The sequence below is a fragment of the Miniopterus natalensis genome, chromosome 4, assembly GCF_054644295.1.
Source record: "Miniopterus natalensis isolate mMinNat1 chromosome 4, mMinNat1.hap1, whole genome shotgun sequence".
Taxonomy (NCBI): domain Eukaryota; kingdom Metazoa; phylum Chordata; class Mammalia; order Chiroptera; family Miniopteridae; genus Miniopterus; species Miniopterus natalensis.
Window position 1 is genome coordinate 64,044,361 of NC_142084.1, and position 16,173 is coordinate 64,060,533.

Sequence of the window (16,173 nt, forward strand, 5' to 3'; positions counted from 1 at the left end):
ACATGAATGTATGCCTAAGGCTGAAAAACTACATTTCCCAGAAGTCTCTAGGAGCCTCTCTCTCAGGAACCCTTTGGCCTCTGACGTCTCCGAAAACGTGTACGTGGAGGCAGCCGGCGTACGTCATGGCGGCCAGACGTTTATTCGGGGCTACCCGAACCTGGGTCGGCCGGCGTGCTCGGGATCTCGTGGACCTCTCCGGTCCTGGAAGACTCCTTGTACGGAATTATGCCAAGAAACCGGGTGAGCGGGGTTAAGAAGGACCAAAATGGGAACAGTGAGGACATTGGGTAGCTTGTAGTGCGCAGGCGCTGGTTGGGAAGGTAGTTCTTAGAATTAAGGCAGAAGCGTGAAGAGGCACACCGCTAGGCTTTACGCGCAGGCGCAGTTTGAGGACCGTAGGGCGCAATTGGACTCAGTGCGCAGGCGCCAGCCAGATGCTGAGCTGCCAGTAACTAGGGTGTGGGTTTGGTGGAGCAAAACCGTTTCACTGCGCAGGCGTGGAGATGTTTTCTTTGGTTGGGGGTGGGTGGGAGGAGGTCCGGAACCTGCGTAGCAATCCATTTTCCCCCCTACATCACTGTGTGACCTTGGTCATGTCAGCACCAGAAATTCGAGGATGCAGTGGGGCTCAAGTATTAGCCACTTTAGCAAAACCAAAACAAGGTTATTTGAATTTTAGCTGGATACGGCCTTGCCTGATCTTTTTTGTTGAAAGAATTGGCAAATACATGTTAGGTCTTAAAGAGACATAGCAGCACTTTCTCCGTGAGATAAACAGAAGGAACCAAAGTAGAAAAGGAGTGACTTGGTCATTCTGAGCATCATTGTTATTTACTGCAGCATCCACGGCCAACTTAAAACCATTTGAGTGCAGTAGACGGGGCCAGCCAGGGCCTGGGGCCACTCTGGCCTGGGGCCACTCTGAGAGACCGGGCAGGAAAGGAATGCTGGCCTCTGGAGGGTGGGGCTGGGCTGAACTGGGCTGAACCAGGCTGAACCAACTCGTCCCTACCCACCCCCAGTCATTAAGGGGAGCAAAGGCGGCAAAAGCGGTGTGGTCAGTGATGCCCTGAAGGACCCAGAGGTGTGCACAGACCCTGTCCGGCTCACCACGCATGCCATGGGTGTTAACATCTACAAAGAGGGCCAGGATGTGCTCCTGAAGCCGGATGCCGAGTACCCCGAGTGGTGAGTGGGCCAGGCTGGAGAGTAGGGAAAACCACTGACCAGGTGAGGAGGTGCCTGGGAGGACTTCCTGGGGAGGCAATGCATGAGTGAAGACCTGAGTGGGTGGAAGGAGGGTCAACTGCAGAGGGAACAGCCAGTGTACAAAGTCCCTGGAGCAGGACTATACCTGGTTTTTATGGAAGGAGGTGGAGAGTAGGGGTAGATAGGGCAGGGAGGTCATGGAGCCCAGTCCTGGCAGGTCCTGGGCGCTGCAGGGATTTGGATTTTTGCTCTTTGCCCTGAGAGCATTAGCAGGACATGGAAGCCATTGACATTTGCTGATCCTTAAAGCTGGAGAAGGTGCAGAAAGGTTGAGTGGGAGAGGAGGCATTACAGGCACACAGCATGGACAGTGGTAGGGGGCAGGAGAAGGCTTGGTGTGTGCCCACCTCAGACATCAGCACTATTGGAATGGAGGTGCCCCCTGTTCCACAGCCAGAAACCTGGCTCAGGGAAAGTGAGGGACCACCCTGAGATCACACAGCCCCCCAGACCCAGTCCTGCCAGTGCCTCTGTGTTGCCTCTGCCCAAGGTGCCTGGGAATTGTGGAGGGCTGCTGGGCAGCCCTGATTCCTGCTCACACCTCGTCAGGCTGTTCCAGATGAATGTGGGGCCCCCCAAGAAGCTGGAGGAGCTTGACCCTGAGACCCGGGAGTACTGGCGGCTGCTGCGGAAACACAACATCTGGCGACACAACCGGCTGAGCAAGAACCAAAAGTTTTAGTGGGGGAGGGGACAGGAGCACCCTGACCCAAGGACCTTGCAAGGACTCCAGAGGGGAACAACAACACCTCCCCCATTCTGCCCCATGAAAAACTTTATTTTCCTGGAGAAAACAGACTTTTTCTTACCTGCGTTCTGTGTGGCCTCCACAGTGAACCTGGATCAGGGTCCTGGGGACCAATAAAGACCTCTTGGGGTTGTCATTTGCAGGTCCTAGATGCTACTGGGTGTTGTCTGATGTCGGGCCATTGGGAAGTGGGGCAGGTGGCAGGGAGGTTAGTACCTCCTCAGATGCAGTGGTTCCTGGCTATTGGCTGGGTTTCTGTAGGTCCATCTTCACCTCCCGGCCTCACTGGGCTGCTTGCCCTGATTTCTGGAATTCCTAGCACTTCTCAAGAGGCCTCAACCCCTCAAGTGGGAGGTTTTTCTAGCAAAACATCTCTTGGTCCCAAGGGATTCAAACCTGACTCAAGCCTTGAGAAGCAGAACAGAACTTGAGAGCTTTAGGAACTGAAATATCCAGGCAAGGCTGGATCCAGATGCCTCAGTATTCAGCTATGTGGCTCCCTCCGTCTCTGGGTCCATTTGACCCCCAGTAGTAGTTCTCCAAGGTGGCTCCAGGGCTCCTGGCTAACACCCTCCTACCTAGTTCATCAAGCCAAGCTGGATGGAAGGAGCTTCCCTTTTCTTCCTGCCAAGGTTACATCGACCACTCATTTGAACCCAGGGACATAGCCCTACCAACCATCCTGTCCACCCCCACTAGTGCCCAGCTCTCACCAGAAAATGCACCCTGGAGTGTACGTGGGGTACCATGAACATGATCCACAGCCCCAGTGAGAACCTCAGCTCTTGGCGGTCCTAACTCCTGCTCTGCCTGGCTGTGAAGGAGGGGTCTCAAAGATAGGGTACCAGGGACGAGACCAGTGTCCACCAGATTGGAGGAGGCTGGGGACCAGAACTCATTAAGCAGTCCTGTAAGGTCCCACCTTCCCTGCTATGGCCTCAGCCTTTCCAGTTGGCATCCTTCAAGGGTGGGGGTGGGAGGTTGGCACCACCCTTCAGGTCCCTGGGTCCACAAGCTGGCTGGGCAGGGTGGGGTCCCCACAGCTAACTCTGCCTGGTCCCAGGAAAATGAGAGCCTTTATCAGCTTAGGAAGACTGCTGAGGGGATTATTGAAAACCTGACCCCCCAGGTGGCCCATCCCAACCCTCCCATGACTTACTCTCTCAGGGTAAAAACCAAAGTTGTAACTACCACAGTCCCTGCCTGACCTGCCTCCATTGCCTCCCTGCCCTCACCTCCCCCCCACACACACACTTACTGCTCCATGTGGCACAAGGGCTCCTTGCTGCTCTTCCAACACCCCTGGCTGGGTCCTGCCCCAGTGCCTTTGTACCTGCTATGCCTATTGCCTGAGTCGCTCTCCCCCAGGTGTCCCCTTGGCTCCCTCCTTTGCCTCCTCCAGGACTGTGCTCTGAGGTCGCCTCTACGAGGCCTTCCTCAGCACCATATTAAACTGCAACACTTGCCACTCACTCCTGATTGCCCTTCCCAGTGTTATTCTCCCTAGCATTTACCACCAGCTGGTGTTTTATGTTTTGTTTATTTTTTAATTCTGCATCTTCTCTCTCCAACTGGAGTAACAGCTCCATTAGGGCAGGGATTTTTATCTTTTTTGTTCAATGTTGTGTCCCTATTGGTTTTACTGGATGGATGGATGGATGGATGGATGGATGGATGGATGGATGGATGAATTGGGTTGGACAGAACAAATGCTGGCCTTGCCACCAGTGCCCCGTCCCACCCTTGCTGGGCTGGGAGATGTGACAGGGTCTCTGGTCAGTGGGGACGTGAGCCACACTTTGAAACATGGAGCAAGGACAGGTAATATTCACCTATCGTCAGCCTAGTCTCCCATTAGCCCAGGCCTGGGTCCAACTGCTTCCAAAGCCAGCAGGGACCCAGTGGTGCCTGGGGCAACAGAGTTAGGCAATGAGTGTAAAAAACAGCCCCATCCCTACTGGCTTTATGGCCTCAGGAAACTGGCTTCCCATCTCTGAGCCTCAGTTACCTCCCTGTAAAATGGGGCTGATCCTCATGTGATGGGCTCTGGCCAGGAGCACACCATGAAAGGAAGCAGCTGGACATGAGCTGCTCTGTTATTTCTTGGAGAAAGAGGCCCAAGAGCTGGGTGGCTCTGCTGGTGAAAGATTAGCAGGGATTTACTCATTGACTCTAAGAATTAAGGTCCTGGTGGATCCCGATGAGCGCCTTACAGTCCCAGAGCCTCTGAATCCATTTGATAGATGGGGGCAGTAAGGCCCCAGGAAGAGCAGAGACTTTCGAGACCACCCAGGACCCTGCCCCCCTAGCCTGGGAGTCCTATGGCCACCTCCTTCCCGAGACTGGGTGAGGTGGGGCCACCTGGCATGGGTGGCCATAGGCAGGGGTGGGGTGGGGTGGGGCAGTCTCTTTCCTCATTGATAGCCTGGCCTGCTGGTTGGACTGCTCCGTTACCTTGGCCTAGATCTGTCACCCCCAGGGGGGTATGGCAGGGACAGGCTGAAGAGGGAGGACTGGGTGGACACCAGGCTCAAGCTGGTGGCCAGGCCTTGTCCAGAGCCTGTGCATGCTCCTTGGCCAGAAGCCGAATAGATGCCTCCTCCAGGGTGAAGCCTTCCATGAAGGCTGAACCAAAGGCATGAGGCCCAAAGGATGCCTGCAGCCCCGGGGCCGGGCCCAGGAGGTGAGTGAGGCCTGGCCTGGCCTGTGGCCCGGGGCCCAGCCAGGGCTCCAGGGGCAGTGGAATGGTTGGAGGGTGGGCAAATGGTAGTGCTGGGGCCTCAGGGAGCCTCGAGGCTGCCACAGCTCCAGAGCTGGACTCCAGACGCTCCTGGCGCCGCCACTTGGCCCGACGGTTCTGGAACCACACCTGGAAGCAGTAAGAGGGTGCTTCCAGCCCAGGGCCAGTGGGGAGGGGCCAGCCGGCTCTTCCCCACCTCAGGGCATCTCTCCCTGGGTCTCCCAGCCTTGCAGGGTTCTGCCTGCTGTCTAACCTGACTCCCCACCTACTGTGGTACCAACACGTTTTGTTACTCTGCTTCAAGGCTGTCTTGAGAGAAGAAGCCCTGCCTCATGGCCCCCATCACATCACCTCTTAAGTCTTTTCTGAATCTAATTCCTCTTCACCATTCTCTTTGACCAGGCCCCTCAGGATCCTAGGCCTCCTCCCTGGTCTTTCCTTGCCTTCTGTCATGAAGTGCAAGCTGCTCAGCTTGGCTTTTGAGGCTTTCCACAAGCTCTTCCTCTGCTTCGTTTTCTGCCTCTTCTTCCACCTCTCTCTTACCCAGCTCAATGGAAACACCTCTGACTTAACCCCTGCACATCCTTGCGCATGCTGTTTGGATGACTAGAGAAACACCCTTTCTCCTTTCTAGCTGGCAAACTCCTACTCAGATGTCACAGCCCCAGTCCCAAATCCCTTCCTCCAGGCTGCGTTCCCAGTTTCTTTTCTGCCCATGCACTGGGAGGGTCCCTATCTGGCATAGGCTCCCTCCCTGGGTCACTGAGGGTACCCTCACCTGCACCCGCACCTCCGGTAGGTGCACTTTGGCTGCCAGCTCCTCGCGGCTGTAAATGTCCGGGTAGTGGGAGGCCTCGAACGCCCGCTCCAGCTGGTGCAGCTGGTACGTGGTGAAAGTGGTGCGGTTCCTCCGGTGCTTCTTCTTGGGGGCCTCCTCGCAGGGTGCCGCCCCTCCCCCCTCAGCCACAGGCCCCTCACCAGGGCTCAGGAACATGGCTCTTCCTCACCTCCACCTGGTGGTACAGCAGCAGGACAGACGGTGGTGAGACAGCAGGAGGGACTGCCAACTGGGGAGGGCAGGGGAGCCCCCAGTACCTGCTGGGTCTGGGGTAAGATGTGAAGGGGCTTTTCTCTCACAGTATCCTAAATTCATTCTGCCTCCCCAGTCTCTCTGTCGATCTCAAATTATCTCATTTTCTATTTCTGTCTGTGCTTCCTTCTGATTCTTTTTCCGTGTGTCTCTGTCCCCCAATCTCTATTTTCTCTTTCCCCTCTGGAGCTCTCCCTGACTTCCTTTCTCTCCGCATGTCTTTCTGTTTGTCTCCCTCTGTGTCTAGGACCCCCAGGAAAGCAGGCTGGGACACTGCTCCTGTGCAACACTTCCTTACCCCCAAGTCCTCTGCCCTAGTGGGCTCTCTGCACCCCCAGCTTCCACCTCTAGCAGCCCCTTGTCAGCCCAGATACCCGTGGGGCCTCTACCCCAGCAGGCCCAGCCAGCCCTGAGGGGGGGGTGGGGAAGTGAGGATTAGCACAAGGTGATTAATTGAGGGGGCCCCGCCCATCTGGCTGCCCTGAGCCCTGAGGGAGGCGGAGGGCTGAGGACCTGGGTCCTCCTCCCTTGCAGTAGGACACCAACAAGGGCCTCCCAATCTCTGGGCCCGTTTTCCTGGACCTACCCTGTGGGGCTCACTGGGACTCAGGTGATTAAAGGAAAGAGCACTGCACAATGACTGGCACACAGTGAGGGCTCAGTGAATGTCTGCTGTTACTGTTTTTGTCAGTGGGGCAGAAAAAGGCTCTCTTAGACCCACAGATGTCAATGGAGCTGGGGAAGCAGAGGTCCCAAAAGGTGAAGACAACTTTAGTTGGCTCCTCTGGACACTGAACAGGGCACAGCATAGGGGGCATTTTAGCTGGATTCTGAGCATTTAACTGTATACCAGTGACCAAAACAAACACAAATCTAGGAGCCAACACCCTAGTTGGGGAGACAGCAACTATGTAAGTGTAGTATCAGGTGGTCAGAGGTCTAGTGAGAAAATTCAGGCAAGAAAGGGAAGGGGGCACATAAGTTGGGTTGCTCTTTTAAGGAAGGTGATCAGAATGAGGGATGAGGGCAAGGCTGCAAATTATGGACAAAATCTGGTATGAAGGGGAGGATATTAGGGAACCATGGGAGGTTGTGGAGCACGGAAGGGACACAGATGGTATTTTGGACGAGTACTTATTGTGGGCAAGATGGGAGGCCAGGAGGAGGCTAGAGGCAAGAGCAAGGATAGTGGGGATGGCAAGGAGTGGAGAGGGGAGCAGGAAAGCAATTGTGGGGGAGAGAATTTGGGAGGAGGGAGGAGAGGGCGGTACCCAGGTCCCTGTTTGGGGGACAGGTGGATGATGGGCTTGTCACAGAGATGGTGGCCCGAGAGCTGGAGCAGGATCCAGAGGAAGACCCTGAGACTGGTTTGCCATGCCCCTGCCTCCCCCCCCCCCCAATCCAAGAAGCCTGGAGGTTCTGGCAGGGGTGCCCTGAAAACCGAGCAGAAGAGTCTGGGGATGAGGGGCCAAGGTGAGGCCTGAAAACTGGTTGCTGGATTTAGTGGAGAGAGGTTGTCCAGGTGGAGACGCAGGCCCTCGGATGGCGTAGGGAACGAGTACAAGAGAAAGCACACAGATCCTTCTGGAATGTTGGTTTTGAAACACACATGGAGAAAGAGAGACAGTGTCAGGCACATGCGCACACACACAGAAAAGGGGTGACTAGGCCCTGGAGGAATTGGGTCCAACCACAGGGACCAGTGGTCCTAGAGGAGGCGTGAGCTGGGGTTCCCTCTGTCCCATGTCGGAGGGCTGAGGTCAGGGGGCAGAGGGAAGCCCCAGGCTTCCTGAGCCCAGGCTGAAGGGCCAGCTAGTGTTTCCCAGGGCCCTTCCAGGACTCAGCTGCCCCAACTGTAAGACGGGCTCTGGGCTCTGTGGCCGGGGGAGCCAGGCCTGTGGGCAGGCAGGTAATTCTCCTAATTGCTTCATCACTTTAAAACGTTTACAAGCTGCTCAGTTCTCAGGCCCCAATTAGCTAATTGGCCGGGTTGGTTAAGAGGCTGCAGGGGGGAATCCTGGTCAGGTGCAGGGTGCTTTCATGATTTAGCAGGATGTGGCTGAAGGTGCAGACGCTGTGTCAATTTAGAGAGCCGGATTAGGTGGATTAGGGGCAGGACCCAGGGACAAGCGGCCCCTTCAACTGGATTAGGCGATGTGTGTGTGTGTGTGTTTGTGTGTTTGTGTGTTCTCACAGGCCACTATCTGCCTCTCCAGCCTCCCACCCTTTATTTATCTCAGGAGGAATTACTGAACCCCTTCAGGTACTGGTGGGGACACTGAGACCAGAAGGTGGGCTGGGCTTCAGGGGGAAGGCACCTGAGGAGGTCAGTATAAATTTGGGGTATTTCTCTAGCTCAGGCGGGGTGCATCAGCAGAGGCGAGAGGGTGTGCTGGAGCCTGGTGTCTCCTCCCCAGCTTGGGGGTCCTGGGGTGGGACAGCATCCAACCTGACCCAAGACCACCTCCAGGCATCCTAGAGGCTGTCTGGATGGGAATGCCAACTGAGATGGGGTGGTTGACAGTCACAGCAATAACCAAGCACCAGCTGTGTGCGCTCAGCCTTTCACTTTCTTCCCCCTGTCGGTCCTTACAACACACCCCTTCCCCGCAAAGATGCCTGATTAGAGAAGAGGCTGTTGGGGCCCAGGTAGGGAGACCAACCCCCCTAGTTTGCCTGGGACTGCCCTGGGACCAAACAGCTGGGGTCCAGTCAAGAGATGAGCCTGGGGGGGCAAGCCCAGAGCCCAGCCACCCTCACCAGAGTGGACAAGAGGGGTGGGGCCTCGGGACAGGCTGTTCAACTGGCTTTTCTTGAGTCTGCTGGAGTCACTGGGTCAGGCAGTTGGGTTGTGACAGCTGGAGGATATGGGTGGCCACACTGGAGCATACCCAGGCGGGTTCACAGCTGCAGTAGCAGACAGGAGTGTGCAGTAGGAGCCATCAGTGTCCTGCCCTTCAACTTGGCCAGTGGCACCCTGGGCTCCTATACATCTGCTCCGAGGGCCAAGTCTCCTATGATCCTTGGGGCCCAAGACCCCGAAGTTTGAATACAGCACCCATAGATGGACCACAGTGGGGACCTGTGGGTGATGACAAGTGGGTTCACAGAGTGGGTGTGATTCCTGGCTGGAGAGTATCCTGGCTCCATCCCAGGGGTCTGTGTCCCCACAGTGGCTGCCAGTGGGTCATAGCTGGGCAGACCCCTCAGGGGGCAGACGACTGGCAGGTGGATTGTCTGGAGCTGAGTGATGGGGGACAGTGTGGACCCCCTGGGCTGAGAGGACGTTGGGGGTCACAGAGAGAGACTCAGATGCCCACAGTTCTTGGAACCAGTCTTTATCGAGGCACCAAGCCTTCTCCCTGCATCTGTGGTGTCCAGGGGCTGCCCCAAAACCCCCACGAGGGCCTGCTTCTGTGCTGTGAGCCAGGCGGGCAGCTTGCTGGCCCTGACCCTCCTTAGGCCTGGCCTGTGTCCCCGCCCTAAGCCCCCCCACTCTAGGTCCTCTGGGGCCCATGGCCCCACCAGGTAGGGTCAAGGCTCTTGGCCACGGGGCAAGGTAGAGCCATCAGTGTCCTGCCCTTCAACTTGGCCAGTGGCACCCGCGCTGCGCAGCTCCCGGGCCAGCTTCTCTGCCAGTTTTCGAAAGGGTGGCCGGCGGGCAGGCTCCGCCTCCCAGCAGCTGTTCATGAGTGTGTGGACAGGGCCTGGGCAGCCCTCAGGGGGCTCCATGCGGTACCCCTTCTCCACAGCCTCTGTCACTTCCTTCAGCGACTGTGGGCAGAGAGCACACCAGTGTGGGCTGGGGTTCAGGGCCATGGCCCCAGACCCACACAGAACCCAATGCCTCCCCTACCACCCAGGCATGCTCACCATCTTGGGGTACGGAGCCCGGCCATATGAGAAGACCTCCCACAGCAGCACCCCGAAACTCCAGACATCGGACTTGCTGGAGAATTTCTGTGGGGCCCAAGACCAGGGTGAGGAGGGACCCTTCAGGGTTTCAGCTCCAGTCCTTGATTAATTCCTCCAGAAAGTCCCCCTGGGTTGACCTTCACTCTCTGGTCTCTTCCTAATAGACTCCATTCCCTGAGTCCTTGCTCCTTCAACCAAGTGGAGCTCAGACTTAGTGCAGGGAGGAGGTTGGTTATTTTTGCCCTCAACAGAGGCCCAGACAGGGTCACACACAGGAAAGACCTGATGAGGGCCAGAAAGAACAACTATGGACCACGTACTCACTGGGGAGGCAGAGCCATTTCCCTTGGAGGTTCAGAGAGGCCAAGACATGTGCCCAGGGTCATATAGTGGAGCTGGAACTCCAAGGTCCCTGGGGACAGAGGGGCACTCACCCCATGTTTGAGTGCCTCAGGAGCTGTCCACTTGACAGGCAGTCGGCTAGAGTCCAGCCCCTTCCGCTCGGCTTTGGCTAGGCCAAAATCACTGACCTTGGCCACCAGGTCCTCAGAAATGAGGATGTTGCGGGCGGCAAGGTCTCGATGCACCAGCTTCTTGCTCTCCAGGTATTCCATGCCCTCAGCCACATGCCTGGGGAGGGGGAAGGGCACAGGGACTCCAGTGGCCAGGTCAAAAACTCCCAAAGCCAGGCTCCTTCCTGTGTTTTCCCTTGACCTTGGAAAGCCCTTTCCCACCCATCAGGGTCCCCACTTACAGGGAAAACTGCAGGAGCTGGAGGGTGTTCACAAGGGCCCGGCCCCGAGTTCGTAGAAAGTTCACCAGGTTGCCCTGGGGGTGGGGGGAAGATATGGGGCTGGGGATAGAGGCTTGTTGGCTGCCTCCTCAAGCCCCACCTGCACCTCAGCCCCACAGTACCTTGCTCACATGTTCCATGACGATGTAGAGTCCCTGGTGCAGAATCACACCCAGCAGACGCACCAGGTTCTTATGCTGCATCTTCCTGGAGGGGAGACAGAAGGAGGGTGAAGGCGCGGCTAGAACCCCTGACCCCAGGGTACCTGACCCCCACTGGGGACTCACGTCATGACTGCTGTCTCATCCAGAAAGGCCTGGGCTGTCACATCACACTTGATGTTCTTCACAGCCACCTTCTGGCCCAGGTACTCACCCTGCAGGACCGCTGGGGGGTGGGACAGAGACCAGAACACAACAGAGATGGAAAGAGACACAGGGACATACTTACTCACACTGACCCCCATATATGTCAACACAGCCTCAGGTCCCAGGCCTGGAAACCCCCCTCACCCATACAAGCTCCAAACTCCTGATCGAAGAGAATCTAGGGGTCTGCAAACTCTGCAAATCCAGTTCCATTGTGTGTTTTTGCAAGGCCCATGAGCTCAGAATGGTTTTTATATTCTTAAATGGTTAAAAAAAATCAAAAGGAGTTATTTTATGTCGTGAAAGTGATAGAAAATACAAAATTCAGTGTCTACAAATAAAGTTTTATTGGCAAACAGCCACACCTGTTGGTTTGCTTATATTATCTGGGGCTGCTTTCTTGCTATAAACACAGAGCCAAGCAGATGTGACAGACTGTCTGGCCTGCAAAGCCAAAAATATTTGCACTTTGGCCCTTTACAGAGCAAGTCAGCAGGCCCCTAATCTAAGCCCTACAGCCTTCCAGAATAATCATTTCAGGGATTGGCATTCCAAGCAGAGGGACCAACATATGCAAGAGCCTGGAAGTATGAAGGACTCATTCACTGGGTGTCTGCCTGAATTAATTTACTCCTCACAACAGCTGTTATCAACCCTCTTTCACAGAAGAGAGAACTGAGGCTCAGATAGACGAGTGGTTTGTCCTCAGCTGTCCAGCAAGTAGGTATTAAATGTGGATGTGAATTCATCTCTGTGACTCCAAAACTTGAACCACCCCTCCCCACCTTCCTTCAGCCCCCCAGCCCATGCCCCCCACTCACCTCCAAACTCCCCCTCTCCGATCTGCGCTCCCAAAGTCAAATGCTGTAGGTTCAGTAACCAGCCAGCTGTGGGGCAAAGACCTCGTCAGAGGGGTAGCAGGCTTCCCCAGGCCCTCCCATTGGGGGCACCACCTGGAGAGACCAGGTGGTATCTCCTACAGTACCCAGCTGTGGGCACACATTTGGGTGGCCGATGTTCCCAGCAATGGTCCAAGGGCATGGCTGACGCACCCCACTTCTGGTACTGGTTATTACGTGGTTGAAGGCAACAGAGCCTACCCTTCAGGGCTGCCCATCTCTTCTACCTCGAGACTGTGTCCCTTCAAATACTGCGAGGGCTCTTCCTTTTATAGTCCTTTACCTCTGGCCTCCCAGAGACATACACAGAGCAAAAAATACAACAGACATGGAGACCAGAAAAGCTTCTGGAATGTTCAGGAAGCTTCCAGTGCTTTAAGTTATAATCTGTGCTCTGGCCTCCTGACCCCTTGTCTCGAGCAGACCAGAGTTCTCTCCTGCCTCTCTCCTCTAACTCAGGCCTCCTCCCCATCCAAGTCAGGAACCCTTAGGTATGATCAAGTGTGGTGATACCAACCTCCACGCGGGTGCCATCCCCAAGACATCGAGATTTCCCCAGGAAAAACACATGCTTCCAAGGAGACATCCGAGTCCCAGGGCCCTGCCTCCCCAAGCAGGGCAGATGTGGGCAGAGAGAGTGCAGACCCCTACCCTTGGCCAGCTCCTCCTCTGCCGATTTGGCTCCTTGCTTTCTCTTGGGTGTCACAAGTTTCGTGCAGATGGCCCCCTTGTCCTTGCTGTAATGCTGCAGAGTGGGGTGGGGCAGAGGTGGTTGTGAGTCTGACCCCAGGGTGCGGGGCATTCCTGCAACCTGTTCCCTTCCTGGGGGTGGGCTCTGGATGGGGTGGGCATGAGCTGATGAGGAGAGGGGTTTGGTGCCCACAGGATGTGTTGGACTAGTTTCCATGGGAATGGGAAAGATGCAAGCTAGGGGGAAAAGGGAGGATGGGAGGGGTGTCTGGATTGGTGTTAACCTGGAGGTTTCTGGAGGTCCCCGGAAGTGGAACCCAGAGGACTCAGACCACCTATATGGTTGGTGGTCCATGAGGACCAGCTCCCTCTGCATGGGGGAGCATATGGCTCTGGGGATCCCCGTGCCCAACCAGCTGCTGGGATGGGGTGGAGCCTGGGGCCCCTCCTTGACACTGGAGAATATGTAACTCTGGGTCCAAGGTGCACCTCCACCATATCCATGAGGTTGCAAAAGCAGATGGTCTCGTCTATGGTCAGGTGGCCATCACGGTGCAGAACACGGTAGTGGATGACATCCTGGTGAAAACTCACGCACAGCACGTAGTCCCCGGGATGCCGCACTGACTCACGCACCAAGAACAGCCCGTCCTCGGGTGGCTGCAGCAGCTGTACTGCCTCCTGACCCGAGATCTTCCCATGGAACCACCTGCAGTGGCAGGAGGGTGGGTTGGGCCAGGCTGGAGAGGCCCTCCAGATCCCTCATTCCCGGGCCTACCCCACTACTAACGGCATGAGGCTGAGCTTGGGATCAGCTGAGAGGGCCTCACGCTCCCGCAGTGCACCAGCCGCCAGGAGCCCCTCTTGCCCACTGGTGTGGTGCTTGGCTCGGTACCAGCTCTTGCTCTGCTAGGGAGGGAGACAGGGGTCGGTGGGGGGGGGGGGGGGTCCCAGCAGAGTCCCATCCCCAGGCCCTCTGGCCACAGCTCACCTCACAAGCCTCCAGGATGGTGACCACATCGCCCTTGTGGAAGGCCAGCTCTCCAGGCTTTGGGCGCGTGTGCTCACACTTGGTGATACATTGGGTGCCTGGGGCCCAGCGCCTCTGGGTGGGAGGCATGGGGGAGAGGGGCAAAGATGGCATGAAGGAGATGCCCCAGAAAGAGACAGATTGGATTGAGACAGAGAAAACAAGAGAAAGAGGGAGAAGAGAAGAGAGGACAAGGAAGCAGCCAGCAGAGATATATTAGAGTCACAAACAGAGGGCACTCAGGACAGAAGGTCAGGGAGAAAAAGTGGAAGAAATGCAACACCAAATGACAGAGAAAAACCAGAAGACATCACCTAAAGGGGACATGGGTCAGACTACATCCTCTCTCCCCACGGAACTGAGGTCCTATGGGCATGGACTGTGCTGAGGAAGGGCAGGGATACAGGCACTCAGGTTGGGGGTACTCACCGTGGGCATCCTGGCTGAGCTGGGCCAGGGTACCAGGCGTGGAGAAAGCGAGGGCTCACCTGGGGAAGGGGCAGAGACCAGCTGGAGAGCAGATTCAAGTCAGGCTGGGGCTCCAGGGGCCACCACCACCACTTCCAGCCCAGGCCAGGTGGAGGCAATAGTGAAGGGCATGGGGGTGGGGGTTACAAATACTGGTTCTCCAAGCCCCTTTGGGAAGGTGGCCTTTACTGAGGGGAGTTCCTTAGCTGAGTCGAAGCCATTAAACATCAGTGAGGAAACCACAAAGCCTAGCCCTACCATTGTTCCCAAAAGGAAACTGAGGACCAACATGGGCATAGAGCAAGTGGCCACAGGCTGGGGAGAGGGGACACGCCTGGCTCAGTCCCCAGCAGCTCTGGGGGAGCTTGGTGCCACCTAATCAAGCCTGGTTCTTCCTCTTTTCTGGTGAGTGGGCAGGAGCAGGGCAGGGAAATAGGGATGATTCAAGGTCATTACCAAGAAACTCAGACCCTACAGTGAAACAGTGCAGCCCTGCTGGGCTCATCTGGCCTGCCAGCTGAACCTCTTGAATCCCTCCTACCCCACCCCAGGACTGACACACAAAGTCCCTCATTGCTGCTTGGCTGGGGACTTTTCCACTCCCTGCCTCCTCCATTGACTCCACCACAGGCGGGTTCCAGGGTGAGTCTCTGCTCCTCCAGTGTCCGTCCCTTAAATACCCAGCCCTACGTGCACTCACACGCATACTGGTCCATGTACACACGAGCACACAGAAACACAGGGGGCTTGGACACAGGTGGACATAGGTACCCACAGAAACACAGGTATGCAAGCAAAGGCATGTCCCCCTAGAGACAGGTGTACACATGCGTCTACAAATGTGTACACATACACAGGTGCTCAGACATCTGTCCCCCCAACCCCCCAACACACACACTTGAACACCTGGGCGCCATACGCTGGGCCACCCTGACAGAGCTAAACGCAGGGCCGCGTACACGCATCTCGGTCACACACGCACATCCCTCCACGTGGACGCGGGGATACACACACCCAGGGGCTCACAGACGCGCACACCCTACACCCAGGAAAATACCCTGCAGCCGCCCCAGGTCGCCTCTAGCCACCCCGCCCCGGGCTGGTAGCCGCCGCGCCCGGGACGCGCACCCCGTGCGCACTCCGGCCTCGCCCGCGCCCGCCCGGGCCTCCCGGAGCCTCCAGCTCTCAACCCCCCGGCGGTCTGGCCCCAGGTCTCGGCCGCCGCTCACCTGCTCAGAGGGCGTCTCCTGGCCGCGCCCCGCCCCCGCCCCCTGGAGGGTCCCTGCGCCCCGGCTGCGCACCCCGAGGCGGCCCCGGCTGCACAACTTGGAGCAAGTTCCTCCGTTTCCTCATTTTGGGCGGGGTGAGGTGGGCTGGGGTGGGGGGAGCCGGGGACGGCGCGCCCTGGGAGGCCCCGCGGGTCCTAGCGCCGGTCGGACTTCGCTCCGCTCTGCGCGCCGCCGCCGGCCCCTCCCGCGCGGCCCGGGCGGGGTGCAGCCGGTCACCGCTCGGCTCCGCACCGCTTCCTGGCCTCTAGCCGCGGCGCGCGCCCCACCATCCGGGAAGGTGGAGGGCCTGGAGCGCAAAGCAGGTGCCGCAGCGCGCTGCGTGCGCGAGCGCAGGGGGCGAGTGAGTGAGCTGCGGCTCAGGGAGGTGAGCGAGCCGCACAGCCCAGACGACGAAGTGGACCCTCTGACTTTGCGATTCCAGCGCCCTCAGCCACCTCCTCTGCAACTTGGGCTCATTTAGTTACCTGTCTCTGTAAAGGGCTGTTGGTGCCTGGTGCAAAGAAAGCACCCCAATTATGCCTACCGCTGTATCAATATAGTCATCATCATCAGTAAGGGAAAACTGGGGCCACAGGGAAAAAAAATCATGTGGAACTAGAGGCCTCCAGGTGAAGCAGCCCTCCTTTGGAAAATAACAGTGGGGCCTGATCGGGGCCAACCCAGCTGTGCCAGAGGCAGGACTGCCCTTCTCCTACCTCCATTTCTTCCTCTGTAGGGCCAGGCAGCACTGGCCTCCCTCTCAGAGGACAGCTGGATGAGCCCTGGATGGCAAGGGCACTGGGCCTGGCCCCGGCGATGGCTCTGTGGGCCCCCTGACCGTTCCTTCTAATGCAAGTCCACTCCGACAAGGATGAAGCTGATGTTGGGTGAG

At 57.2% G+C, this 16,173-nt stretch overlaps 3 protein-coding genes across 6 annotated transcripts; 1 reads left to right on the plus strand and 2 right to left on the minus strand.

The window, feature by feature from the left end:
- The first annotated feature begins 113 nt into the window (after nucleotides 1-113).
- On the plus strand, nucleotides 114-2,613 carry MRPL54 (mitochondrial ribosomal protein L54). Of its 2 annotated transcripts, none has more exons than XM_016197967.2 (3): nucleotides 114-243; nucleotides 1,026-1,191; nucleotides 1,822-2,613. In XM_016197967.2, exons 1-3 carry the CDS (start codon nucleotides 126-128, stop codon nucleotides 1,952-1,954), a joined length of 417 nt encoding a protein of 138 aa, XP_016053453.2. In that variant the 5' UTR covers nucleotides 114-125; the 3' UTR covers nucleotides 1,955-2,613. The 2 variants fall into 2 exon arrangements, with proteins under 2 accessions (XP_016053453.2, XP_016053454.2); XM_016197968.2 differs by having other exon boundaries at nucleotides 1,763-1,897.
- A 1,937-nt stretch (nucleotides 2,614-4,550) lies between these two features.
- Nucleotides 4,551-5,754, minus strand: RAX2 (retina and anterior neural fold homeobox 2). Its single transcript, XM_016197969.2, has 2 exons — nucleotides 5,539-5,754; nucleotides 4,551-4,889 (listed from the first exon to the last, which is right to left on the minus strand). The coding sequence occupies exons 1-2, from the start codon at nucleotides 5,752-5,754 to the stop codon at nucleotides 4,551-4,553; spliced, it is 555 nt and encodes a 184-aa protein (XP_016053455.2).
- Nucleotides 5,755-9,384: 3,630 nt separating this feature from the next.
- MATK (megakaryocyte-associated tyrosine kinase) lies at nucleotides 9,385-13,998 on the minus strand. Of its 3 annotated transcripts, none has more exons than XM_087815999.1 (12): nucleotides 13,975-13,998; nucleotides 13,507-13,620; nucleotides 13,306-13,421; nucleotides 13,005-13,224; nucleotides 12,477-12,570; nucleotides 11,748-11,813; nucleotides 10,846-10,945; nucleotides 10,690-10,765; nucleotides 10,520-10,593; nucleotides 10,200-10,395; nucleotides 9,724-9,810; nucleotides 9,385-9,624 (listed from the first exon to the last, which is right to left on the minus strand). In XM_087815999.1, exons 1-12 carry the CDS (start codon nucleotides 13,981-13,983, stop codon nucleotides 9,385-9,387), a joined length of 1,392 nt encoding a protein of 463 aa, XP_087672125.1. In that variant the 5' UTR covers nucleotides 13,984-13,998. The 3 variants fall into 3 exon arrangements, with proteins under 3 accessions (XP_087672125.1, XP_016053322.1, XP_087672126.1); XM_016197836.2 differs by having other exon boundaries at nucleotides 10,681-10,765; XM_087816000.1 differs by lacking the exon at nucleotides 13,975-13,998 and having other exon boundaries at nucleotides 10,681-10,765; nucleotides 13,507-13,659.
- Nucleotides 13,999-16,173: the final 2,175 nt, after the last annotated feature.

Bases quoted from the DNA above. Each gene is read 5' to 3' on its own strand.
- MRPL54 (XM_016197967.2), top strand. From the start codon at position 126: ATGGCGGCCAGACGTTTATTCGGGGCTACCCGAACCTGGGTCGGCCGG. The intron at 244-1,025 runs GTGAGCGGGGTT...ACCCACCCCCAG, and splicing joins GAATTATGCCAAGAAACCGG to TCATTAAGGGGAGCAAAGGC. The intron at 1,192-1,821 runs GTGAGTGGGCCA...ACACCTCGTCAG, and splicing joins GATGCCGAGTACCCCGAGTG to GCTGTTCCAGATGAATGTGG.
- RAX2 (XM_016197969.2), bottom strand. From the start codon at position 5,754: ATGTTCCTGAGCCCTGGTGAGGGGCCTGTGGCTGAGGGGGGAGGGGCG. The intron at 4,890-5,538 runs GTGAGGGTACCC...TACTGCTTCCAG, and splicing joins TACCGGAGGTGCGGGTGCAG to GTGTGGTTCCAGAACCGTCG.
- MATK (XM_087816000.1), bottom strand. From the start codon at position 13,659: ATGCCATCTTTGCCCCTCTCCCCCATGCCTCCCACCCAGAGGCGCTGG. The intron at 12,571-13,004 runs GTGCACCTTGGA...CCCACTCTGCAG, and splicing joins ACCTCATGGATATGGTGGAG to CATTACAGCAAGGACAAGGG. The intron at 11,814-12,476 runs GTAGGGGTCTGC...TTTGCCCCACAG, and splicing joins AGAGGAGGAGCTGGCCAAGG to CTGGCTGGTTACTGAACCTA.